Genomic DNA, 26,555 nt, shown 5'->3' with positions numbered 1-26,555 from the left:
TGGGGCTGCAACAATGGATGAAGATTGGCTCGATCAATAATTGGATGTAATTAGAGTCCCACCAGTAGGTCAAATGACGGGAGTGATTTGTACTTTCAGTTTTTCTCAGGTAATTTGCTGCTTTTACCATAGAGGACAAAGTTATTTAGTTGAGCTGCCTGTCTTCCTCTCTGATTGTTCACAAGAGAAAAGCCCACCTAAGTCATTTTTAATTGGGGCTGTCATGAACCAAACATTTTTTTTCTTTCGTTTCATGTTGGTATAATTGGGCTGGATAAAGGTTATGCTATAATGCTCATTGACCAAAATAGTCACAGTCGAATAGAGCCAATACAAGAGCTCAGCAAAAGTCTGCCAAGTGTTAGTTTAACATGTTAACTGACTTGGTTGTACGTATTTTTCTGTGGTGTACAACTATTTTTTAACCTGAATTTTTGTTACACAGCTCTAAAGTATACACATCTAGGCTTGTGACGATCTGTGCCCCCATTGGACAGCAATGACCAGGGCGTCACATAGCACAGACTCAGAAATGGCTGCATTCCTGCTTTGCATATTTGTGCTGTGGGTGCAGACCTTCACTGTTTGTATTCACACCTGAAGCGAACCGCACCAAAGTCCGTTTGGAAGCGAACCGAGACCACTTGAAAAAGTGGGTCTTGGTCCGTTTCTTTAATCTGCACCAAGATTTGGAAACAAAAATGAATTATTTCATTCTTCTTCCAAACTGCTTTAATACTGACCGTGTTCAAAATTATAAAGTCGGAGGCAATCTTATACATGCAGCTATCTTATTCTAGAAACGGGAAAAACTGAAAGAAAGGGGGGGGGGGGGGGGGGTGTTACTATTTGCTAGACCTGAAGAGCACTCTGGAATGTTGGACTGACTAATGATGGAAAACAACGCAATTCCTATGAGTGCCAAGATGAAAGCCAAAAACTGCTCTCAGCATTTATCTCATGTCGGTAGTGGGAGCTGGTGAGAGCTGATAGAAGGTCAGGAAAAGAGATGAAAGCAAAGAGAGGAAAGATGACCATGGATCTATTGCTATGGAATGATACATTTAATAAAGGAAAAAACCTAAAATAGCCACACACAAAAAGTAAAAAAAAAAAAAGAAAGACTTGAAGTGTTTTTCATACTCAAAGAGAAAGATAAACTGCATGTAATTATCATGTAATACAAGCATACAGCTTTCCCAGCATTTAGTTTCCCAAAGTCACGGAGCATAATGATACTGTTTCTCTTCTGGCATCGATGAGACTATTTTAATACAAGCTAATGTCTGCTATTTTGTGGACCCATTAGAATGTAATTCTAGGTCTAAAATAATCCACCCTGGGAAGTGTCTGAATCACTCCTCCTATCTACTGTCTAAAAGTGAGGGACTGCTTGAGTCTTTGTCGATGTTCATGTTGCCATGGAAACCAGTTGTTGAGCAGATCGCATGCAACCTTGCCCACACAGGCCAGATCAAGCATACTGACATCTGGGTGTGGACCTATAAATGGTTGTCACAGAAAGACTGACTTCTTTTGTTTAGCTGTTTGTTTGCAAAAAATCCCCAAAAAACTAAATCAGGAGGAAATCGTTCAGACACGATATTTGGTACACCTGCACTTAAATTACAGTATATATTTTCAAAAACCATATCATAGAATTGAATTAAAATACTGCTTGACAAAGGTAATGTTTTAGATTGCTAAAAAAATGTGCTAGTTTGCACTTCAATGTTATGATGGTGTAAAATTGTTAATTTATACCTGTATAGAATTGCTCATACAAGAGTTTGAATAAAATTGTAATGCATAAACTCAAAGCATGACATGACTATGTTGTAGTGTCAGTTTTTTTTTTTTTTTTGCATGTCTATAGATCGGAATATATATTGTCACTTCTTCCAAACACACAGTCTGCAAAACGCACACTCACTATATACTATGAACACCTGGAAATCTATTAGTGAGAACGTTTAGCTCAGTGGAGCACAGTTTGATAGTTTGGAGAGTTCTGACTGAGATTTCATGCTGAGCTGGCAGCCTGTTCCAGACATACTGGCTGCCTGACAGTCAAAACTCTGGTGCAGAGTCTCAGTAACAAGCTCTGTGGTTTTCATTTGGTCTCAGAACCACTGCAACAAGACCAGGGTGTTATATTTAGCAGGGTCTGCATCACTTTTAATAAAGGCTAAGGGGATGTGATGAGAAATGTATTGGAAGATGGCAGATGATGAGGAAAATTGTTGATGACATCAAAACTAGTATAGGTGGAAAAGAAAAAAAATCAACTCTGGAGCATAAAAGAAGGTGAGATAAACTAATGTGATTACATTCTTTGGTGTACCATAAGCCAACACAAAGCTCAGCAAGACAATCAAGACATTCTGGAGCAGAATGTGCTGCCGGTTAAATTAGCTTGTTATTTAGAATAATTCTTCTGGGTTTGTATTTATTATTACTCCATGAAGCCAAGAAGTAGTTTTTCTAATAATTTGACCATTAAAAATCACATTTATTGTGGTGGCTTAAGACACCTTCCCTTTAGAAAAGGGAACAGAAGGTTTTACTGGAGAATATGTGCCCCTGTTCAACCCTGCTGTTACAATAAAGATTGGAAGGATCAATGATTGGATGTAATTAAATGTCTAAGGGGTGGTCAAATGACAGGAGTACGATTTTCTGTTTCTCTTAATTGCCCCTCAGGGGACAAAGCTGTTTGCTAAAGCCTTGTGATTTTCCTCTGAAGACACATGAAGGAATGTGAGGAAGATAATTCACTCTTCATTCTCCACAGAGAAGAAAGGTTTTTTTTTTTTTTCATTTTTAATTGTGGGTGTCATGGTCACAACAGTTGCATACTCTTGATCGGTACAATATTGGGTACACTTAGAGTGCAGGGTCAAATGCAAAAGCAATTATGGATATAATAAAGCAAGACAAAACAATAATCATGTAACTTTGAGTAGAATTTATTTATTTATTTATTTATTTATTTATTTAGAAGCAAATGCAAAGATGCAGAGATGGAAAATGTCCCAGCAAACACAGACGTGCAAAGAAATAGCCTTCACTGGGTTTAGAAAATAGACATCTGGAGAATTGAAATTACGTCACGTTTTACTACGTCATACATTATGTGTTTACAGTTACCATGGAGACACTTCCGTTGTAGGGACGCCGTTCAGACATGTAGCTCCTCGCTTTGTTTATAAGTTGTACAAGGCTATTTCACTCATCTAAGTCTTGGTTTGTACGATATTGTGTCCTAAATTTGCAGAAATGGCGGACGACACAGTTGCTGTAAGTCAAAATAAAGACGCCCCTGAAGAGGTGAGTTTTTTATAGGACATATGCCCAGTGTACGTCGTATGCGCTCCATGTCAACAACGGCGGAAGTAATGAACTGAGAAAATGATCACGTTTATTGGGGAAATAACACATGAAAGAAGAATTGCATAAAATGTTGGTTTGAGAACACTTACAATTACAATTTGACAATTTAAAACTGCTATAACTTTACAAACATACTTGGATCCAGTCAACATAGAAAAGAAAAGAAAAGAAAAGAAAAGAAAAGAAAAGAAAAGAAAAGAAAAGAAAAGAAAAGAAAAGAAAAGAAAAGAAAAGAATTAGTGGGGGGTTGACCAGTTAGTGGTGTTGACCAACCCTTGTTGAGGAAAAGCACACTTATTATTTTGGTATAAAATCTCACACAACACCAAACAAAAAGGTAAAAATAAAAATGAGGCTAACAGGCTATGATATCATCATGTTCTGACGGCCACCAGACGTCACTGGTAGAGATGGATGAACAAACATACATTATTGTTAAAAAAAGAAAAACACACAAAAAAAACATGCTGCAAACCAAGGACATAATATTGGATAATTCCTTGTGTTACGTACACTCAATGACAACACACAACACACTGTTTGGCACTTAATTTTTTTACTGTTACGTATATTACAGAAACCGGTGACCTTGGAATATGTGTAAATTAATGAGTAATGTAAATAAATTAAAACTTTCATTCTGTGATAAAAAATTGTATTTTTCTGAACCTTAGTTGAACAAACATGAGATTTATATGAACTTTTGCATTAATGAAGGTTGGTCAATTAAAGTGTAACGTTGTAAATGCGGATTTATCGGGGGAAAAATCACCTGTAAGGTGTGCAGGGTGTGTACAAAACTTTGATGCAAACCCCATTCTCTGCACTATTTGGTCACACAATGTACACATTCATATTTAGAACTTTTGAATTCATTTTCCATGATAATCAATAGAAACACACAAGTCACTAATGTTATAGTGGAACACTTCTGCAATATAGTACTGTTTAAATATTGTGTCACCCATATTCATATGTCGTATCCATTCAACTCCAAGCAAACAAGGGAGCAAATCTTGCGACATGGACACAAGGGACTAATCACCATAAACACGGGAGCGAAGATGGAGCATGTTACCACCCTCCAAGCAGCATTTGCCCCTCCGAAGCATCCAGGGGTGAGGCTGCAGGGTATGTGCCGTTGTTTTATTGGCAGGCCACACACTCCAAGGGACTGTCCTAATTCACATGTCACATGGTTGAAGTGTTTTCTGCAATCGTTGCCCCTACCACTCACTTTGATTGTTCATCCGATTCAGGCATAAGGTCGGAGCTTTTAGAAAGAAGAATTGCCCAGATAGCAAGGTAGGAATTAATATTACATCTTCAATTACGTTGTTGCACCTCTTACAATGACTATATATATATATATATATATATATATATATATATATATATATATATATATATATATATATATATATATATATATATATATATATAATAGCTTTTGTTTCCTTACTTTCCTTATTTCCTAACTTTCATTTGCTCTCTTACCCATTGAAATTGTAAATCTATGGCTAGTTTCTGTCTGTATCTCATTTAGGACTGATGTTTAGAGGTATACGACCATAACCCTCATAAGGCAGACTTAGTTTTCAAAATGCCCAAACAGGTTCTCAAGAGTGTCGATCAGTGAATTAATCGTGGTAAAGCCATTAATTTATCTTTCTTCTATCAATAGCAGATAGATCTTCAGATATGTTTTCTAGGATGGGGGTGGTGTGTTGTCTTGATTATTATTTTACTCCGGAAGGCACAGCTCTTTTAATATGACGGCAGGAAATGGGCTGTTTGAAATTCAACTTTTTTGCAGAGGTCATTTTGACATCTTCAGGCACCTAATGAACTCATCGACCAGGATCAATAAAAGATGCACAGCGTGCATCTGTGAATTAAACTGTTACTAATGTTAGGACACTAAAATCAAAATCAGATTACCGTATTTTCCGCACTATAAGGCGCACCTAAACACCTCTAATTTTCTCAAAAGCCAACAGTGCGCCTTATAATCAGGTGCGCCTTATATATGGACCAATATTGAACCACTACGGCAGGCATGTCCAAAGTCCGGCCGGCGGGCCAAATGTATATATCTTATATATGGACAAAGTTCTAAAATGGGCCATTCACTGAAAGTGCGCCTTATAATCCGGTGCGCCTTATATATGGACAAAGTTTTAAAATGGGCCATTCATTGGAGGTGCGCCTTATAATCCGGTGCGCCTTATAGTGCGGAAAATACGGTACAAGGATTTACAAATCTTTTTCAACATATATTCAACTCAATCAAGATATTTAATGTTCAAACTGATAAACCCCAAAAAGCTGGGACAGGGGTACTGAAGTCACTATTCTGTTCGTCACCTTTCCTTTTAACCCACTCAATGAACTTTTGCCAAATGAAAACCCTAATGTGTGACTCATCAGACCAGAGCGAATTTAGCCAGACATGTCAGTCCATGTCATATTTACTTACATTTTACACATTACATTGGAATTTAGGGTTTGTATTGCGAGTGTTGCTTAGCCTTGTGTCACAAACAGAAACATCAGCAATACTAAATATAATCATACTGTACATGCTTGTATTTATTTGGTTACGTAATAATTGTTTGATGATGTTTTTGCAGAGACAAGATTCATGCAGAACGAAACCCACCGCTTCCCCAAGCTGACTTTGCCAGTGTAACTCAGAGAGATTTTCGAGTTGAGGGATTTGTACCCCAAACTACTAAAATTAACCGTGTATGTATCCCTGCCTGCAATTAGAGATTTATGTGTTTTGTTAGTGTTTTCGTGGTAGTCATGAAGTAAATTCACCCAGGTCATATGTCAATTGTGTTTTTGACCATCATTTGATATAAAATACACAAAATTGTTTTTTGTTGCAACTATTTCCAGATTCATGATTATACAACTGAGCAGGCCATCAGTTATTGGAGTGAAAATTACCAGCGGATACAGGTGGGTGCCAATTGTTCCTGGAAAATAATAATAATACTCTTTTTTTTTTGTTTCAGTTGATTTTATTGAAAACATTTCGTCTTTTGGTTTTTTGTTTTTTGTAAAAAAATGTTTTTTTCTGTGAAAACTTGTACTCATTCGTTCCCTTTACACACAGCACGAATGGTACCATCCAATTTGTGAGCAGTATTAACCGCAGTGGATCCATTTTGTTTGTGCACCAAGGTCAAAAACAAGGATGACGCTGATGGAAGATTTTTCCTCTCAATTATTCCCTTTTTGCAAATTCTACAGTTTCTATCAATTCTGAACAGAACCCACAACATGTCAGATTCTAGATGCTTTTCAACATTAAAACTTTTGTTTTCTGTTACAGGGTGTAAGTCCAGCGGAGTGCCCAAACACACCTTTTAGAAAGTCGGCCCAGTTTTCCACTCCCTTGGGTGATCCGCGGAAAAACGTTGATTCCCTCATTGAATAATTGTCTAAATGAATGCTTTTTGAATAAAGTGAGTTTGTCCTTGTATGCTTCTGCTGCTGACATTTCTACCAACTACCTATGATTACTGATTTCTCCAAATTGCAGTTAATGACGCAGACACAAATTGGTTGTGTCCCAAAAACAGCATGTTTGAGAAGGGTGTACATGACTTGTACCTGAGAAAAAAAAAAAAAAACGGCCATTGATGTGAATATATAGATATGACACACTGCTTTTGAGCTGCATGTTTGCACATTGCTAAGCTAATTTCCACCTTTTTTTTTTTTCTTACATTTGATGCGACAGTCGCTTGCAAACATGGCCACCACAAATGCACATGCTTTTCTTTTGATGGAAAAAGGTGTCCGTTAAATTGAGGTTCCACTGTACATTATTGTTTGAAGATACATGGTAAGTGCTGCGAGAAATCTCGAGTAGAGCTCTCAAAATTAACCGATTAATCGACAACAAATTGATTGTCAAATTTATCAAAAATTTTAATGATCAATCAGTTAGAGCCATGGTTTAACTTATAATGGTCCAAATCCTCAGATTTCAGCCTTAACAATATTTATCAGATTTTTGTAGTCCTTCATTAAAGCAGACCGATTCTCTTTTGTGTGGCATTTACAAACATCTGTTTTTACAATAGCAACGACTTAACCAGAAATAGAATAATTTAAAAAAGATTGGGAGGTACAACATTAATACCTCTTGTGTGATATTGCCTAATTGCCGTTTAGTTGTTATTAGGGACGTTATGTTATAAACTTCAATGTAAACTAAAAATCGAAAATTTTCTTAGGCAATGACACCCTGAATTGAGAGCTTCACTCAATGTTAAACTAATCATTGCACTAATTTAAGACCTGGAAATAAAATGCTGCACTCACTAGAGCAAGAACAATATAAAATGATCCATATACAAGCACTTGAACGACCTGCAATTTCAGTATATGGAGATTGTGATAAGCAGCAATGTCACTGGGAAATCAAACAGGGCTTTACGAGTGCATCTCATAATATGTGTTCTGTCAATCACAGGACAATGCCTGGAGATGTTGATCCTTCCTGAGCATTCAGGAAGGATTAGTGGGTGGTAGCTATGGCGACAAGTAATCTTAGCTTATATGTATGCAAATTTTCTGTCAGAACATTACATGATACCAGAAAGCCTTGAAGAAGATTTGCACTTGTCCTTTTAGATGTCATGTAACACATCAATTTTGGGCAGTGGGGAGGGGCGCATCTTTATTTGTGTCTCTTATGTGTCATGTCATTTTGCGGGAGATATAATAAGAATAAAAACTGAAACAGCTTCATCTGAATGCACAATTTTCTAAAAAGATCAATTATGATTAAAATAACCCACCATTCTAGCATCACACTTTTGCTACCTTTGACCTGCTCAGTTAGCCAGCTAAATCTTGTCTATACTACAAGGTCAATTTTAATTTCCTTGCATCTTCGCTGAAACAATTCTGTATGGTTTCTCATCATTATGACAGGTGGTTTAATAATAAGTACCATAAACCGAAACCCACGCACGAAAACACACACTAAGGAAACCCAAAGGAATCCAAAAGTCACGTAAAGATATTCTTGTCAAGAAAGGGACACGTCTGATTATTATACGTGAACCAAAAATGCCATGTGGACGGACTGTTCATCAGGTTTTCTGTCAAGGGAAAGGGTTGCAAATATCAATATGATGGACAATCAGGCCACTTGGGTGAAGTAAACAGGTAAACGCATGGATCAGCAGAGAACTTCAGTGATCTTCTCTCATGCTCTGCTTCTAACAGGCATTGGTTACCAGGAGGAAGTGGGCGGTAATTACAGCCACGCAGTAGGGGAAGATGGTCTCCAGCAGAGACACATACACACACACACATATCCAGAGTCCAAGTGCCACAGTTGATAATGAGCATCTAATGAGCAGTGATGTCATGACGACACAGATGCTCACTGCCAATTCACATCTTCGCCTCACTTCCTCTCATTTGTCCACAGCTAAATACACTGAATCAGACTGAAGCTAATTGATTTTTTTTTTTTTTTTTTAATGGAACATTGGTTGGATTTCAGATCTTGACAAAATGTAATCTAAGAAGAAATATAAACTGACAAGGCAGGTAATTCTCTGGGAAGAACTAAACAGAATTGAATTAGCACAAGCAGCAATTATACACCACAGGATCTTAAAATGTCACGATACTGTATCATAATATACTATTTGTCACGGATCGGATGAAGCAGGGTGACCAAATGCAGCTTGGACCAGGGTTTATTGGAGAACACAAACTAACAGACTCGGCAAACTGACATGATTTAACAAAACAACAAACCGACAGGGACGCGAAACATAGGACATGAGGACATTAAGCCAACAACAATGATCCAAAGGGGCGTGAGGACTTATATGCACGACAGGTAACAAGAGGCAGGTGAGAAAAATCAAACTAATCATGGGCACACAGGAGGGGAGGGGCGAGCACACAGACAGAAACCATGACAACAGACACATAGTGGAACGGCTGGGGACGAGACGTGACACTATTTCTAAAATAAAGACTGAAAGAAGGAAATTTTAAAGAGTTTATTGAACAAAATATTTTACAGTGTCTTGGATATACATATATACAAATCTTGCATTGTCCTTTTTAGCACTATTAAAGCCTGCCAGCAGTGTACATAAACACTGACTTCAAAGGTTGTTCTAAGGAAATAATACATCATTGACTTCAAAACACATTATACAAATCTGATTATAGAAAGCACAAAAAATAAGATATTTTCTGTGAAAAGTACTCACTCTGAGGAAAGAACATTTCTTCATACAAAAAACACTTGTTTTGTTTTGTAGTTGCAGCATACAGGTCATAAAAATACCTGGAATATCCTCTACTTTTTTGGTGTATGGTTTATGTTCCTCTGCATGGAAATCTCACACAAGACTTATTCTAGAACAAATAAAACAGTGGCTCGACCATCGGGTCGTCTGACGTCGTCTTCGCCTCTCAGATAACATACACATCAGACTTCTCCCCGAGTAGCCAATAGGTTCTCATTTTACCTTTGCCCTGAAACACACAAATCAATAAGTTCATCAAGAGGAACAAAGGGTGTGTTAGGGTAACATTATATCCTCAATTTGCCCTCCTATTTTCAAGGTGATCACGGAGATCACATTCCACCCCTAAATCATTTTCTCAAATGCTAAGATCTGTCTGAAAAGGTTTTCTTTCTTCACTTTGTCACATTGTACAACATTAATCACGTTGACGTTGCTCAATGTTGCTCACGTTGATACTAAAAATCCGACACGGGAAAAAAATGAACATGCTCATTTTCACAGTTGTAAGAGTCATACAAAATGTCCTGCTCAGCAATACACCAGATGGATGCATTGTTTTTAATGCAAATAATATTTCATTGCAGATTGTTTATGAAGGGACCTCAAATGCTAGTAGGGGGCATCCTTTTTGGAAAGAAAGCCCAACTGACGGTGCATGTTCTGTATATTGAAAGGGTAGGAAAAAAAAATCTCATTCGCAATGACAATTTAAAGTAATAACCATGGCTGGGTAACGATACCAAGAAATGAGAAAAATGGATAATTGACATTGATTACATGTGCAATTTTAAGGAAAATTGCTGTATTGGAAAATGTAGGTCTGTTTTAGATTATCCGTCGTTGTTTGCTGGGGATAATTTTACTGATCAAAAGTACTAGTGGTATCAGTAATTGGTATCGGTATTGTGACCACTCCAGAATTGAGCTCTTGTTCTGGTATTGTTCGGGGAGAAAAGATATATCAAGTATCCCTGGTAAAAACTATCAAATTGCAAGAGAATTATCAGACAATAAAAAAATGATAACATTGAAAACAAAGAAACTGGTGAAGTTTGTGTTAATAAGTAAGGTATAAACAGCTTACTTTCATTTCAACATCTCCTCGTAACTGCAGATCAAAGTAGCCAAACTCATCCAACACTTCTTTGGTAGCTGAAGATACGTGGATCTTCAGAGCTGTGAAACACACATTCTCATTTATTTTTCCTAAATGACTCAGATAACAACAAATCTTTATTATTAAATTGCCATTTGGCTTTTGCTATCCAAATTGCCATTTGCCTTTTTCTATTCAAGACTTTAATAGAAGCTTTTAAAAGATTGACCAATCACGCTTGACTATTATTCTCTGTATTATTCTTAGCAGCTGCTGCACATTGTAGACATTTGAGACGCAGAACTTGATGGCAGCTTCAGGCTGCAGTTTATTGCTGGCTAAGGGCCCCTACATTTTGAGTGCTCTCAATTATTTACCAGCAGAGGCAGAACACAGGAAGCGACTTAGCAGTCAATCAATATGTCCAATGACTTGCTCCAGTTATATACCATCACACTTTGAGAACATGAGTTCCCGTCATTGCAGGTCAAGAATAGAACCATCAGTATAAAAAGCTTACACGGCTTACATTACAAAGAGAATGACGAGGAAAATTTTGATTTCATCTCAAGTTTTGTAAAGCTTCTTAGATTTGAAAAAATAATCATTGCGGACAGATGTCCAAGTGCGCCCTCCAGTCTGCTATTCGCAACAAGATAGGAACCGGGCCGGCTCATGAATTGTGAAAATCCGTATACTACTGTGTACTTGACGAACATTATCTGACCCTCTAGCTCACAGGTGTCAAACTCAAGGCCCGGGGGCCAGATACGGCCCACCACATCATCAAATTTGTGTGTCATTACTAGAATTGCAAATTGTCTTCACTTTTAATAATATCTTTTTTTTTAAATATTTGACCAGTTTTTACTCGTCTGATTTGAAAACGAGTTATTTGTCAGTTTGTTTTGTAGCTTTTACTGTATATAATATGAGGTGCTCATACATTTATTTGGGTTGACAGTCATAATGGCCCTCCAAAAGAAGCTATGACTACAATGCGGCCCGCAAAAAAAAATGAGTTTGACACCCCTGCTCTGGCTTATCTACGACCCATATGGCGTGGAAATTACTGAGGATAGAAGAGAATTTTTCACAAAGTTCTCTATGACCTTAGGTATAAAAAGATTGGCAACACCTTGGAATAAACAAAGGTAGAGAAGGCAAGTAAAGTGTCTAACCATTACCAGCTTTGTAATGTCATAATGGAGGGGTGAAAGCTGTTTCCAGTGAAAGCCTTTGCACCTCTGGTGAGTCCTACCAAAATAATTGCTTACACAAACTATTGGACACAAATTGGACATGTTCATTATCAGGTGTACTAAATGTGTTGCCAGCTATTAAGACAGTAATGGTGGTTATATTGAGACAGCTTTACAAACTGGGGAGAGAAACTCTGAGAGAGCTACTCTGAATTACATCCAAGTTTTAATCTATAGTGATTTTTTTCTCAGAAAAAAAAATACTGAAATGTGATAGGCGATAGGCAATTTTTAAAGTTCAAACCATGCCATTGTTTTTTTGTTTCTGGTAAAAAAAAAAAAATCCATCTAAAAATGTGTCTCAAAATGGATGTTTTCTAAAATGAAAACATGATTAATTCTGAATAAACAATGTCAACAGTATCTTCAAAAAAGCCCATCCACGTCATTGTATGGCTGGAAGCTTAAACTAAATTTGGCATGTATTCATTATATTTCATTCACCAATGAGACATTTGGCTTTAAAATTTGTCAAGTTTTTGCCATTAATCTTTTTTCCAATACGACCTCTTTTAGCAAAATCATGAATTCACTTGTTCTGAGAGGCAGAAGTAAAAGAAAGTCAATATTATTAGTCTCAGAATTTTAGCTTTGGTCTTTTAAAAAATTATTGACATACCAAATGGAAAAACTTGACCAAAAATAATCTCTTCAGTTCCTCACTAAAACAAGTTGAGTAGTTAGTCGCTTAAGACAAATATTGTTTCGCACTCCACAGCAATGGGACAGCAAGCAAATAGAAATGAGTAGCCGGCCTTCACTGTAGCCTGTTTTTTGTATGACATGTTGAAAAGACAGTCGTGTAAAGACCCTTGAGGGGTTCTGAGAAAAATAAACAATAAGAAGGACTCTGACACTCACCCTCTCCATTCGACTCCATTCGAGATGCCGTGTTGACAGTATCCCCAAACAAACAATATCTGGGCATTTTCAAACCGACCACTCCAGCACAGACTGGACCTAAAAAAATTTAATTTTATTACACGATATAGTCGAACGTAAAAAAATTGATTAATTATGTAGCTAGCAATTGTGGAGCTGGATGCATAGATAGATAGATAGATAGATAGATAGATAGATAGATAGATAGATAGATAGATAGATAGATAGATAGATAGATAGATAGATAGATAGATAGATAGATAGATAGATAGATAGATAGATAGATAGATAGATAGATAGATAGATAGATAGATAGATAGAACAAACGGTCGGTCGGTCGATTGATAGATAGAAAGCAATAATTATTTTTTTACTGTGTTTTTTTATTCACAGAGGTGAAAGTTAACCTGAAAGCAGTAATGCAACTTTCCACCTTCCTCAATTGCAGCATGAGCACAGGTCAACACGCTGATTTATTGCAACATGTCAGGGTTAAGTCAGAAAATAAATCAGGTCAGTGGCTAATGTCGTCCGTAAAGTGCATCAGGCTAAATGTTACAAATACATGTTACTATAATTCTTGATAATTATATCATTTGATTCTGCTAACTAGTTTGCTGACATGGACCACAGCATGGCATAAACCAGCAGTCCTACCTTTGGCCTCATTTACTAAGCTCTCAAATGCTGGGCTTACACTAACAAATTGCCTACCCTGTTGGAGGGCGTGTGGCGTGTGATCTACTATGAAAGCAATAGAATAGCAAGCATTTGCTGAATTGCATGAGCACTCTAACTGATTTTGTGTGCTGTTGGCAAGAGGTGTAAAAAGGTTATGAAGACCCCTCTATTTTAAAGGTGTGTGTGTGGTTCAGCTTTCTCTGATGACTTTTCATCAGCATTTAAGGAAAAGAAATCCATCACTCAGATAATTTGGTGGGTGTCGTGTGGAGAACTTGGGACAGCAGACCCTGACAATTGGTAACAGCCAGTGAAGATATTCCAAGTACCCACCACTCATTGTCTGTGGCAAAACATTCGGTTCTATGTCCAACCATACATTCTCACCTGTGTGGATGCCTATTCTGAGTCTCAGCTGGTCATTGGGTCTGTGTCGAATCTTGAAAGTTTTCACTTGTTCTAACAATGCCAATGACATCCCGGCGATCTCTCTGGCATGGAGTTTCCCGTTCCGCACCGGTAACCCTGACACCACCATATAGGCATCGCCAATGGTCTCCACCTCAGGGATAAATAGAACTTGCCATTCATATTCCACATTGATCTATTGTTCAATCTCAGCACTGAGACGCGGACTTACTTTGTAAACATCAAAGTTATCGATGATGGCGTCAAAACAAGTGTACAGGTCATTGAGCAACGTAACCACCTGGAGAGGAACAGAGCAGCTTGTGAAAATGGATGACAACGGATTGACGTGTTGTCCGTCTACCTGTGTGTCAGCTGGCTTGGCTTTTTGATAAGGACAAGGACTCCATGCCAATTGCAGGACACGGATAGACAGCCATTCAGATTTAAGCTACTGCAGCTTTCTATGTTGCCTCATAACGCTTTGTGTATCAGAGAAATTCAACCACACAACTGATATCACAGTAAATAAGCCAATTCCCTTAGGATAAGGGCATAAGGTTGTTCAAACATCACTTTATGAGTCATTGGTTCAAGTCGGTCATCATAACAGTGTTTACCTGGAAAGTAACCTCTTTCCAGAATTGGTAATAGTGCTTGCGGTTGAATATGACTCAACTCTGCGTCAGTGTACTCTGACACTATTCCGAGTTGCAGTTAGTGTGGAAAGACTCACTCCAGGAAGTGTAAATCTCACAGAGAAGTTGAAATTGGTACATGGGAAATGATAAAGCCTTTTGAAGTTGAATTACTTTGGCACATGTTTGAGGACGTCAAAGATAAGTGAGTACCTGAAGAGGCGTACTCTCCGCAGACATGGATGTGAAGCCCACGATGTCGCTGAAGTAAATGGTGACACTGTCGAAGGCTTCCGCCTGAACCGTCTCCCCTCGCTTTAGCTGCTCTGCTACAGAACTGCGAGCACAATAGACACATAAGTTCAAAACTCAAATATACATGTCAGCAAATAAGATGCTGGCAGAGTCGATGGTGTTTCTTTTGATGCTGTTTCATGAGTAAGCTAAAAATCTTTGTTTGACACAATAGCTGCAAGGTTTAATTAAAATTATCTTTGCTAATTCTTCTCATGTTTCTATCAAACAAAAGCAAAGACTGCGAGAGCTGACACTAATGTGAAACAAATGACTGAGAAAGTATTTGTCCTTTCTTCCAAGCTCATCTATTGCTGACTGGGTGCCTTTGTATGACCTAGATGGGAAACTGGGTAGAACGTTGCAGAAAGAGGAGATTTCCTAGTGATGGCGCCTAAGCCCGCTATCTGCTCTTTACTTCAACTTCATTAGTAGGTCGCCTGTCAGGCCTTTCTGTTCCCTTTCATCTGCAGTGAGATGGCACCATGGAGGACAGTTTAAAAATGGTGTTGAGGAGGATAACAGGTCTTTAATCATTAAAGGGATTTACCAAAATTGACTACATTTTGAGTGGCACTGGAAAAATTGACAGGATTCGCTTGAGTTCATACGTCATTTGTATTGTATAGATACACACCTTGATTCCCGTTTAAGTTTTAATGTTTCACACATCCATCATAGCAGTGCAAGCCAAACAAATGCTCTAATTGTGGCAAAACACATCAATATCACAATCCATTAAAGTATCGCTCATTGCACAGTGTCCACTGTATTTTGAAAAGACCAGGTCCTCCTTTTGATTTGTATGACGAAGACCAACGAGTGACTCAATGAATGAAAATAAAGAAAATAACAATAAGAGAATACATTTTGCTTATCATTAACAACTGTGAGAAACAGATAGGTGCTATGTGTGTGTAATAATTCACGAGTGTTGTTTTTCTTTTATATAAAAAAAATAAGTGAAAATATCAATGTTGTATGCTTAATGTGCAAAAGGAATTTCTACAGCCACAACAGACCCATTTTTTCAGTTTGCCCCGCTCTGATGTTGCTCTAATTAAATAGGCCCAAGCACATCAAACATTTATTTTGCTTGATAAATATCCAAGATGTGCATTTCGGGCAAGTGGGCATGCCGGTTGTTGCAGATAAGTAGCAATGATATTGTATATGAATTTTGGGCTAATAATTCTCCATCTGTCCATTATCTGTACGACTTATCCTCACGAGGTTGACGGGAGTGCTGGAGCCTATCCCAGGAGTCTTTGGACGGCAGGCGGGTGTAGTACACCCTGAACTTGTTGGGGGCCAATCACAGGGCGCACAGAGACGAACAACCACTCACATTCACACTCACACCTATGGGCAATTTGTAGTGTTCAATCGGCTTACCATGCATGTTTTGGGACGTGGGAGGAAACCGGAGTACCTGGAGGAAACCCGGGCAGGCACGGGGAGAACATGCAAACTCCACACAATAAGGCCGGAGCCAGAATCGAATCGACCACCTCTGCACTGTGAAGCGGATGTGCTGACCAGTGCTCCACCACGCCGCCCATTAATTGAATAATTGGTTAAACTTTATAATGCATGAAAAAGTACTACAAAATTTCTCCATTTACTGCGGTTTAGCGTGTATTGCTCAGTTATAAAAACAACAAAATAATCATTAAATTAACACAAGAGATTATTACTCACCAGACTGAATTTATGGTGCAGTTATGGTTTTCCAAAGTAAAAGCAAACCTTTGTAAATGACTTGTTTTGATTAAATAGTTTTTTTTACATGAATGACTACAAAAATTACTGTTGAGAGGCTGACAATTCTAAAATAAAAACACAATTACTCCATTATTAAAATCGTTATCGGTTGGTTTGATAATCGATTCTTGTCGATTAATCGATAAATATGAAAAATAAACTTGTAATCAAACTAAATATATAAGTGAAACCGGTATGGTAATATAATTTATAGGATGCAGTGGATTTGTGTTTTTGTGTTGCCACAAGTACAGTATAAAATATAAACTGACAGCAAATGTCCAGCACTGAACTGGGATTTGTCATAATGTACCACAGTTTAAATACAGGGGAAAAACATGAGTGATTTGTGAGTGTTGTTCATCTTACTGTGGTAAAATTTGGTAGAGAAGATTTTCCGCTTTCCTTTTCTCCTCCAGATAGGCTTGTGTTCGCTCCTCCACCAGATTCTCCAGATTGTTAGCGTACTGCTCCATTCTGGACAGCAGGTTGTTAAGAATACTGGTGCTGCCTTCCCTGTGGAAAACACCCCCAGAGAGCAGAGTCAGACAACTGCTGCCCGTTCATCAAAGAAAACAGAAGACATACGTATACTGACTGGACTTTTGACCTTTGCAATGTCAAGAATCAAAATGTTGTATCTCACCTTAAAGGCATTGTGCAACTCTTACTGGAAGTGAGATGGGGAAAAAAGTTCCCTGAACTACTTTTATGATCTTTCATCTTTACCATAATGGCAAAAAGTGGGGTTTCTTTACACCAATGTACTTTGGATTCTCTTATCACCGTTTATTTGTGATTTATATAGTGGTGACATGTTTTTGTATGACCCAAACACAAAATCATGCGACATGAACTTTTCATCATGATTAGAGTAGCTCTCATATTTCTGCAATTATGTAGTACATGTTTTGTGTAATGTGACTTCTCATGAGATGTCTGCATAGATATGAATGCACTCGGGCAAGCGCACACACATACTATGCACACACAAAGATTACATATCCAGGAATTTACTCCAACGGAAAAAAATTGTGAGTCATATGCACCACATTGGTGGTATCAGTGGCTGGCTTGCTGCCCTGTTTCTTGTGTGTCACACATCCTACAAACACCCACACGTTGTCTTAAGTTTAAAGAACAACAAATCGGAGACATGAAACATACTCAGGACTAGCATCACGTTGTGTGCAATCACACCGTTTAGGCTATATATATTGTTTTGCATCTTTTATCTGAGCCAGTAGAAAAGTGAAGAGAACCCCTTGGCAGAATCATTACAGAGACTTGTCAATTGCTTAATTATAACTAAAACTTACATATAATATGTTTTAAAGATTCGGCAAGGACCAAAAAATGTCCATTAATTCTTGTAGTATTCATTTTACTGCATTTACAAAAACTTGTTATAAAGCCAGACAAAAAAAGGCCTGCTATGGCCGCAATTTTTTTAATGCATTGTATTTTAGACATGTGCTTGATGCTCATTAAAAAAAAAAACACACAGTAATGGTGGATTTTGGTACAACTTGATTGCAGTTCAACATCTTGCCAAATAAAATCTTCAGGCATATCAATACGATCAGTTTTAGCAGTACACGTGACTGTGAATGCTTGTGTCAGGTTCTAAAAATGGACTCTAAATTGCCTCTTTTTGCTTTTGTTTTAACATCTAAGCAGACAACTATTTCATGACATTAGCCGATATTTGTGTGTCAGGTCTCTAGATAAAGCAGGCGCCTGCTGGTCTTAGAATGTTGTTTTTACATTTGTCAAATAATTTTGTCATTCATTTTTTAAAAGTATGACATTTTTTCCTCTGAGAAGTTCACATAATACCCCCTCGTACACAATACTGAAAAAGGCATGGATAAAATCAGTTTTCAATTTTGCCTACAATAGGACGATACAGCTCCTTGATACAAAAATCAACTCTTGTTTGCTCACAAGAGATTTGGAACATTTCGGGAAAACATCAGGCCCAGTCATGGTAATAAATGTGCATTTTCAAGTAGTTCTAGATCAAGATGCAGATAGAACAATCAAAATACATTAGGCGCAGTAAACTGCAATTTGGTGGAGACTGGCTGAGTGTGTTCTTGTTTACAAAGTGTTTAAACATACTTATAATATAGAGAAAGTAGTATCCACACGGTTGGACTTGAGAGAGACAGTGGGAGGTCAGCTTTTGGCGGAGTTCTAACTCTAACAAACCATTTAGTGCAAAACACCCCTCTTCTTACTGGGCTCTTCAAGCCCAAGCTCATGAACAAGCCAAATATCACAACACATTCATTACGTCACATCAACGACATACATTTACTTACTGAGAATAACCGACATGACTTGTAATGAAGGGCTTTGTCCACATAAGGAAGGACTGTGCATGCCACTGTCAAGATCTTCCTTGAGTGATTCAGAGGTTATCAATCACACAGAGCTCTCTTACGCCAAGCCACTCCAAATGGAAAGCTATACATCAGTCAGCTTCCCAGAGCCAATAGAAGAGCGGTCATAGTAGTGGCAAAGCACACTAAAGACATTTGTACTATTTCTTCAAATTGGAAAACAACAGTACAGAAACTGGATGGATGGATGGATGGATGGATGGATGGATGGATGGATGGATGGATGGATGGATGGATGGATGGATGGATGGATGGATGGATGGATGGATGGATGGATGGATGGATGGATGGATGGAGGGAGGGAGGGAGGGAGGGAGGGAGGGGTGGTTTGGTTTGGTTTGGTTTGGTTTGGTTTGGTAGGTAGGTAGGTAGGTAGGTAGGTAGGTAGGTAGGTAGGTAGGTAGGTAGGTAGGTAGGTAGGTAGGTAGGTAGGTAGGTAGGTAGGTAGGTAGGTAGGTAGTTAGGTAGGCTCCTGCTTCAACACTTGAAGAGCTGGGGGGTCACTGGCCCACTTGCAATATGCTTGGCCCCTCTCACCTAAACAATGCCACAAACAACTGATTCCATCTTTTGCTACTCCAGGTACCAATTATTTTTTTATAGACGTATTCTATTTATATTAAATTACACTACTGGTAAATTGTTCCAAGTCGGTGTCAAGCATAATGAACCACAAAGAATGTTTGGATCACAGTGTCAGCACTCTGAGAAAACAGCAGCAGCTGTGTGTTGTAAAGCACACCAACAAATCCTCTCGCCGCAGTCAGTGCATAGCCAGCTACTGATTGAGGCCTACGAACTGGCAACAAGGACCCAGGCGATGGTTTGACTGCTTCAGTTTAAATACATATGGTCTTGCTCTCTGACTGCGATCTAATTTTTTTTAAAAAAAGCTGCTAAACAATAGTGGCCCTTGAAATGTTTGAAATGAAAGAGAAGCCAACATTTAGACTAAATTATTTTTCTCTGCAAGTTTTGTACCTGCAAAATGACACAGCACTTGCTCAGATAGCAATATTGACTCTAAATATTAATATTTATATTTGAAATAAATATTTAATAAATAAAATATTTGTATATTTGTAATATATAAGTAACATATATTATATTAATAAAATATTTGTAATAAAAAAGTAAATAAAACTGCTTGCCCTTTTCCAAAGTCATTGTATTAGCCGTTCCCCAGATGCATTTGTGAAACAAAGTTTTGACAAAGAGACCATCTGCTGTGTCAGGATAGCTCTATCTGGCAGATCTCCCTGCTCGGGAGAACCATATCATCTTGGATCATTAAACAAAATGATTCGTATGACTGCTTTTTAGATGGAGCATGGGCCTTAAAACGAATATACAAATTATGGGAGCAGACAGAAGTATTACAATTACTTGAGTTGTTTTTGAGAATAAAGTTAAGATCAAAATCATGTTAATTACAGTATCCCTGTCTTACTTATTGAGTTTGGCCATGTAGATCTTGATGTGACCAAAGTCTGGTCTCTCCGCAGGGTCCTCAGCCCAGCAACCCTCCATCAGGATGGTCAGCTCTTCTGAGTGACATCTAGTATCAGTTGTTGGCCGAAAGTATGGCTTCTGGCCGTTTCTGACCTTCTGCACAATCTCTGAGGTGGAGAGGAAAGGTTTTTAGCACGTACTACAACTGTAGTTGAGTCAAATGTAAACAAATCTATTTGGTATTTTAGGAAACATTAAACTCAAAAGGTTATCGCCAACTTCCTCTTTGGTTTTATTAGTGTTTGGAAAGAACTACTATAGTCTTTTAAGATTCTGCTGTTATTTTAAACCTCTTTATCAGGCCTCGGAAAAGGTGCAGGCTCTTTTTGCCAGTTAATGGATTAGTGCCACTCGTACGATCACCACCACCAAGCGTGACCGTGAATAAACATCCAACAAACGTCATCCAATGACGAAAATCCCCCAAGGCGATGTTAAATATCCATTGTGGTTATGTAAAGGTTGAGACTTGCTCTTGAATTGCTTCCAAGGTTTTCATTTCCCATTGAGGCCTTGTCATCACCTGACAACCAATAGTTGGCTATGGTTTTAAGTTGAATACAAACAAAACGAGAGCACTGTGTTCTGCGCAGAGAAAACTACGTTAAAAAGATCTTTAAGTGCTTCACGTACGTACAAGTGCTATACTTTTCAGAACTGTGGTAAGTGCCCAAAGTAGTTTTTCTGTTTGCATAAAAGGGAGCAGCTCCACTCTTAACGGATACCAGATGACAAACTCCCATCGGCCCAGTTTTGCGACGACACTTCTAACGGATACTTTTTTGAAATCATGTTACCAATCAGCTTTAATACATGCAGACTCCATCTCGATTTCTGAAAATTAGCTCCAGAGTGAGACAGCAGACAAGCCTCTACTACCTCAAAACTATAAGGTGGTTGAGCTTATGTGGTCATGGGCCCCCTCAGCTCTGGAATGCCCTGCCCGAGGCTCAGAAAATTGCCTTTCAAAATATCCAAACACTTCGTAACACTTAAAATAACAATCTATATCTTACATAGCAACATCATATATGAATATTACATTTCGGAGGTCTTTACAAACGAACATTTTCAGCATAATCCTTTTGAGTTCTGCATCCCATTAGAAGTTATAATAGTTGAGAGTTTACCTTTTGGGCTGAGGTCCATGCCTTCTACATAGAAAGGTCCATTCCTTAAGGCAATTTCCTGCAGGATGATTCCAAAACTGTACACATCACCCTTTTGCGTTCCCTGAGGAGGATGCTGGTCATATATGAGCAGCTCCGGAGCTGTCCACAGCTTCTCTAAAAATTGAGATGCCGTCAAAATGGAGGCAAGTACATTGGAAATGCTGTACATCGAATGTGCACAAAAGCAACTTACTCGCATAGAGAGCATGAGAGTCATCATTTTCGCAGGATGAGCGAAAGCTGCCTAATCCAAAATCGGTGATTTTCAACACAAATCGGCTGTCCACCACACAATTAGATGACTTCAGATTTCCATGGCAGCCAAAATAGCTGTTGTGAAGATAGTTCATGCCCTGCAGAGCAGAGGCACGTTCATTCATGCATCAAGGCACTCCATTCCTTTTTCCTCTCAACGTGAGGACAAATACAGCATATGTGTGGACATGTGGAAACAATAAGCTTTGACAAGTGGACGTATCCTGAGGGTTTTGAAAAGAAGCCATGTTTCAAGGGCATCACAATCTCGTGGGAATATCTGAGAAATTACTGTTAATTCCTCTGGGAGGAGGGCAGTGAAGATGAACTCGTGTTCAATAATTTGTGGAAAGAGTTGAGTCCGTTTATGCTCAAAGCTTTAGGGGTGTCCCCTCTCTAGGCTCGAGGCTCTGCTATCTGTATGGAGCAATTCAGCAGAAGCACTTCATTATGCATGCAGCTCACTAATGAACCCTTCCAAGAGTCAGTCAGATCTTGTGACAAAGAGCAACTGTCTTCCAGAGGTTTGAAAAGATCTTTTTCAGTAAATCCATGATTAAATTTGATGAAGCTGGAAGGAAATATGCACTGTTTGGAATGACGGTTTCTCCCCCACTCCATGCTGTATAATGGCAATATTTATTCTATGCTGTGCCAATTCATATTGTCGGTACACTCTTTTACACTCTAGCCATGCGAAACCATGGCAACAACGTAGGTAGTTTTCAATGTTTCTCCGAGGCTCATAAAGCATCTTTTTTTTTTTTTTTTTTGCAATTGAAAATGCCTTTGTGACTTCACCACTCCCACCCATGTACCTTCACTATGTCATTGATCAGAGAGTAGCGGAACATCCAGTCCAGGTTGATGCTCTCATTCTCCAGAATGTCCTGCAAGGCACACACAAGCTCATCATTACCGGAAAACTTTGAAAGATACGTTTACTTTTTATGCATCTTTTCAGCTACTTATTTTTAGAGTGGAAAACACCTTTAGGCCAAAGCTCTTGCTTTCTCTCTCATATGCTTGGGGCCCCACATGGCAAACCGCAAGATGCTAATGACATGGCCAGTTAGTGACATCCCACACAGTTGTCAACCAGTCACATCATAACAGTTGCTCCCATCAACAAACACAAATATTTCTCAACAGTTTGTGAGTGATAAAGCCACATCATTCCCCAGATTGTCCATTTTAATAAGCTACTAGAATAGAGTAGACAGGCCAAAAATATGATGCCTTGAAGAATCCTGCACTGCATTTCTTGTCTCAACTCGCAGCATTGAATAAAACTGTTGAATGTAGTTCCATTTATATACTTTCCTGGACAGATTTGCAAATTTGACACTGCCAGTCATATACAGAGGTGCACGAGTGATACTTTCATTCAGCCATTCTGCATTTGGCACAAAAATAAAAAGAATCATGCCCATCGCCTCACATTCAACTTTTTATGGATGCGGTGAGAGGATTTTTGACAATGCACCACATGTCCCAACTCCCTCAGCCAATCATCAAACTATTGTTCCTTAGCAATGCAAGACCCAATTAACGAAAGAAGACACAAAATTACTTTTATTTTGTTCTTTGTATGCTCACTATGAACACATTTGAACACAAAATTGGCTTTACTGAAAAGAAGACAAAAGACGTCAATAGCGTTTGAACATGTGGCTTAAGTAGGGTACAGCTAAACTTTGATATTTCTTTCAAATGTTCATTCATGGACTTTCAGGGAGTATTTTTCTTTTTAAACCATCAAATCAAGAACCAATCATCTTGCGGAAGTTATATACTGTAATCCAAGATAAGTGCTGTACAGTATTTCTGGCGGCTGATTAAATATACAATATAATCTTATCATATTTATTAGAATATTTGCAGTACCTGCAGACTGCCTCTGGGACAGTACTCCGTTATAATGCAGATGTTGGGAGGGTCTATGCAGGCTCCAATGAAGCGGGTGAGATGGTTAAACTGGACATCTCTCATCTGAAAATAACACAAACAGAGTGTAACTTTCCAAACATCACATTTCTCCAACACTGTGGAAACAGAGGACAAGGGGAAAGGACTGGCAGTTCATTTATATTCAGAGTTACGATTACCCCTGCCAGCATTTCATCTAAATCTTGTATTGCAGTCAGTTAGTTGGCACAATGTCTATTTCAACATGCTGAGACTGACTTCTGCACAGGGCACCTAGCTGAAACGTGCAAGTGCATAATTTAATGTGGTGGTTATGAATGAGGCAGTGTGTGTAAGGGGGAGAGGGAAAAAAAAAGACGTGTTGAGTGGATGTACAAGCAGGAGCACCGAAGCCAAGAAGAATCTCAAAGACTAAATCTGCCCTTTGAGGATTTAGTACACAATCAAACCACATGACTTGTAATTTCAAAGAGTTTGAGGCAAAAACAAATGAATGAGGTAAACTGCCTATGGAGTAATTTTGATACTTGATTATGGGTTTTTAGTTTTTATGAAAAGGTCTTCCTGGTACCTTTAGCATGACTCTGAGCGAGCAGCACTAAACAAATATATTTCTGAAACCAGCTTGAAAGACTGTGTTTGTAATTTCTGCAGGTAGGTTACTTCTCTCCCTCAAAGTTTATGACTGGCAGCCGTTCTCACAGCAAAACTCGGGAGTCGGTCGCTCCTGTTTTACAGCCTGGGAGATGTTATCCTACCCTTTGGCCTATATAATTCCCCCTGCTGAACACTGTCTGGTGAGTCGAAGGGGGGAGCAAGCTGGGAGACAAGTGGTTAAGTTTCCACCGGCGTCTGGTTGGCTTTTTCATGAGCTGAGGTTTGACGGGCGATCGGGCCTCTGGGAGGTCTGAGAAGTTGCCAGTTCAGACAGCAGTCCCTCTCCCATGTGGCCTGCTGACTGAGAGGCCAGGCAGACTTCCAGGAAGCCCCAATCAATCTTTGCTAACCGGCTGTGAATCTGTGAATCTCTCCCTGTTAAGTTATGATACATGTGTTTTATAATGAGAAGTAAAGTTATATAAGTTGTCTCATGAGGTCTGTTGTGCTGGTTTTGGATCAGTTCCTAAAATTTGCTTGCCACTTGTATGTTCTGTCATGTGTCAAGGACACAATATACATAGTCATCAAGATCGGGGTATGCCAAGTCTTGACATTTATGTCAGTCTATGCTAGAAATACTCAACAATGAGCAGGTTTGCATTGCATTACATTACATTGTGTAGTACCGTATTTTCCGAACTATAAGGCGCACCTAAAAACCTAAGATTTTCTCAAAATCATATTACTATATGGACCAAATCCCTAAGTTTAAACTGGCCCAAAGCATTGTGTCATGAAATCAATCCTAAGTGGCCCGCTGAAGACTATGAATCATGAATCAAAAAGACTATGGATCATTATTTTGTGATTATTAAGTAATTTGGTGCATCTGAAGTTGAAATAAAAAAGATAAAACGGAGAATGATTTGATTTGGATTAAAAATCTGACATGATACATTAATGGTGCGCCTTATAGTCCGGTGTGCCTTATATAAGGACAAGGTTTTAGAATGGGCCATTCATTGAAGGTGCGCTTTATAGTCCGGTGCGCTTTATAGTCCAGAAAATACGGTACTGTATTGTCGGGCCGAAGGCAGACTGATCAGTCACAGGGAACATACAGATTCACACAGTTATTGAGCGATAACTCAACCCACGCTAACTGCATCCAAGTAAGGCAACTGTACCATCACTGCCATTCCTGAACATCCAATGAAAAACAAAAACAATTCTTCTGGAATTGCATGTTGCCAGATTTTAGTGTTCTGAAGAGACAGACATAACCTTTCATGGATGTATTTTATCTGTTGTGAAAACAAGTACAATCACATCACTTCGTGTTTTTTTTTTTCTTTTCATAGAGGGAATAGGACATTTAGTGATTATGTCGGGGGCTTGTTTGGTACTCAAGACTCAAGGCTATCTTGAAACTGAAAGCACAAGGCAATGGTTTTCTTGCTTAGAGTTGATGGGTGGACGCATGAATTCAGGACTTTCAAAAGGCTCACATTGTACCAGTCTAATCTCTGTTAATTGACTTTGGAGGCATGTAGGGTAAGAGCAAAGAGCAGTTTAGAATAAAGTAGTTCCTTTTCAAACCAATGACTAACGGTTTATACCGGTATAATTTTATTTTGATTTGTTCTCAAACATATTTATGCATAGACTGTGCGAATAATTCAATTCAAAAATGAAATTCCTGCAATAATCAAGCACAACAATCAAATGAAGTAAACTTTTTATATAAGGCAACACTCACATGTTTGAGTTCCAGTAAAACTTGTCTGGTTAGCTCGATTCTCTTCTTGTTGACATGTTTGATAGCCACCAGGTTGCCCTGCAATCAAGACATAGTGACAGCACACATAATTAGGATGTCATTGCATGACATTTCTGCCAATTGAAGACTAACAATCACGCAAATTGTCCATAAAAAGAAGAGAGGAAATCCAGCCA

General features: G+C 38.5%; 2 protein-coding genes across 3 annotated transcripts in view; one reads left to right on the top strand and one right to left on the bottom strand.

The window, feature by feature from the left end:
* Positions 1-3,146: 3,146 nt before the first annotated feature.
* On the top strand, positions 3,147-6,886 carry spag8 (sperm associated antigen 8). Its single transcript, XM_088392038.1, has 6 exons — positions 3,147-3,330; positions 4,392-4,524; positions 4,653-4,698; positions 6,027-6,141; positions 6,298-6,360; positions 6,737-6,886. The coding sequence occupies exons 1-6, from the start codon at positions 3,280-3,282 to the stop codon at positions 6,839-6,841; spliced, it is 513 nt and encodes a 170-aa protein (XP_088248164.1). The 5' UTR covers positions 3,147-3,279; the 3' UTR covers positions 6,842-6,886.
* A 2,540-nt stretch (positions 6,887-9,426) lies between these two features.
* The window catches only part of npr2 (natriuretic peptide receptor 2), a 46,044-nt gene continuing 28,915 nt past the window's right edge, over positions 9,427-26,555 (bottom strand). For both annotated transcript variants that reach the window (XM_088392411.1, XM_088392412.1), the window contains exons 11-23: positions 26,359-26,436; positions 23,958-24,062; positions 22,889-22,960; positions 22,009-22,168; positions 21,774-21,929; positions 20,582-20,750; positions 17,093-17,239; positions 14,879-15,002; positions 14,260-14,328; positions 14,007-14,181; positions 12,918-13,016; positions 10,783-10,874; positions 9,427-9,924 (exon numbers count right to left, since the gene is read on the bottom strand). In XM_088392411.1, the coding sequence (XP_088248537.1) occupies positions 9,862-9,924; positions 10,783-10,874; positions 12,918-13,016; positions 14,007-14,181; positions 14,260-14,328; positions 14,879-15,002; positions 17,093-17,239; positions 20,582-20,750; positions 21,774-21,929; positions 22,009-22,168; positions 22,889-22,960; positions 23,958-24,062; positions 26,359-26,436 (1,509 nt within the window). In that variant the 3' untranslated portion in view covers positions 9,427-9,861. The remainder of the gene's footprint in view (positions 9,925-10,782; positions 10,875-12,917; positions 13,017-14,006; positions 14,182-14,259; positions 14,329-14,878; positions 15,003-17,092; positions 17,240-20,581; positions 20,751-21,773; positions 21,930-22,008; positions 22,169-22,888; positions 22,961-23,957; positions 24,063-26,358; positions 26,437-26,555) is intronic.

Source organism: Syngnathus floridae, chromosome 12 (genome assembly GCF_059516105.1).
Source record: "Syngnathus floridae isolate MCC-2025c chromosome 12, RoL_Sflo_1.0, whole genome shotgun sequence".
NCBI classification, from domain to species: domain Eukaryota; kingdom Metazoa; phylum Chordata; class Actinopteri; order Syngnathiformes; family Syngnathidae; genus Syngnathus; species Syngnathus floridae.
Note: the sequence above shows the minus strand (reverse complement) of the source record. Positions and strands in the feature narration are given on the sequence as shown.

Coding starts and splice junctions, on each gene's coding strand:
- spag8 (XM_088392038.1), top strand. CDS start 3,280: ATGGCGGACGACACAGTTGCTGTAAGTCAAAATAAAGACGCCCCTGAA. Junction 4,525..4,652: donor TCCAGGGGTGAGGCTGCAGG/GTATGTGCCGTT, acceptor CATCCGATTCAG/GCATAAGGTCGGAGCTTTTA. Junction 6,361..6,736: donor AAAATTACCAGCGGATACAG/GTGGGTGCCAAT, acceptor TTTCTGTTACAG/GGTGTAAGTCCAGCGGAGTG.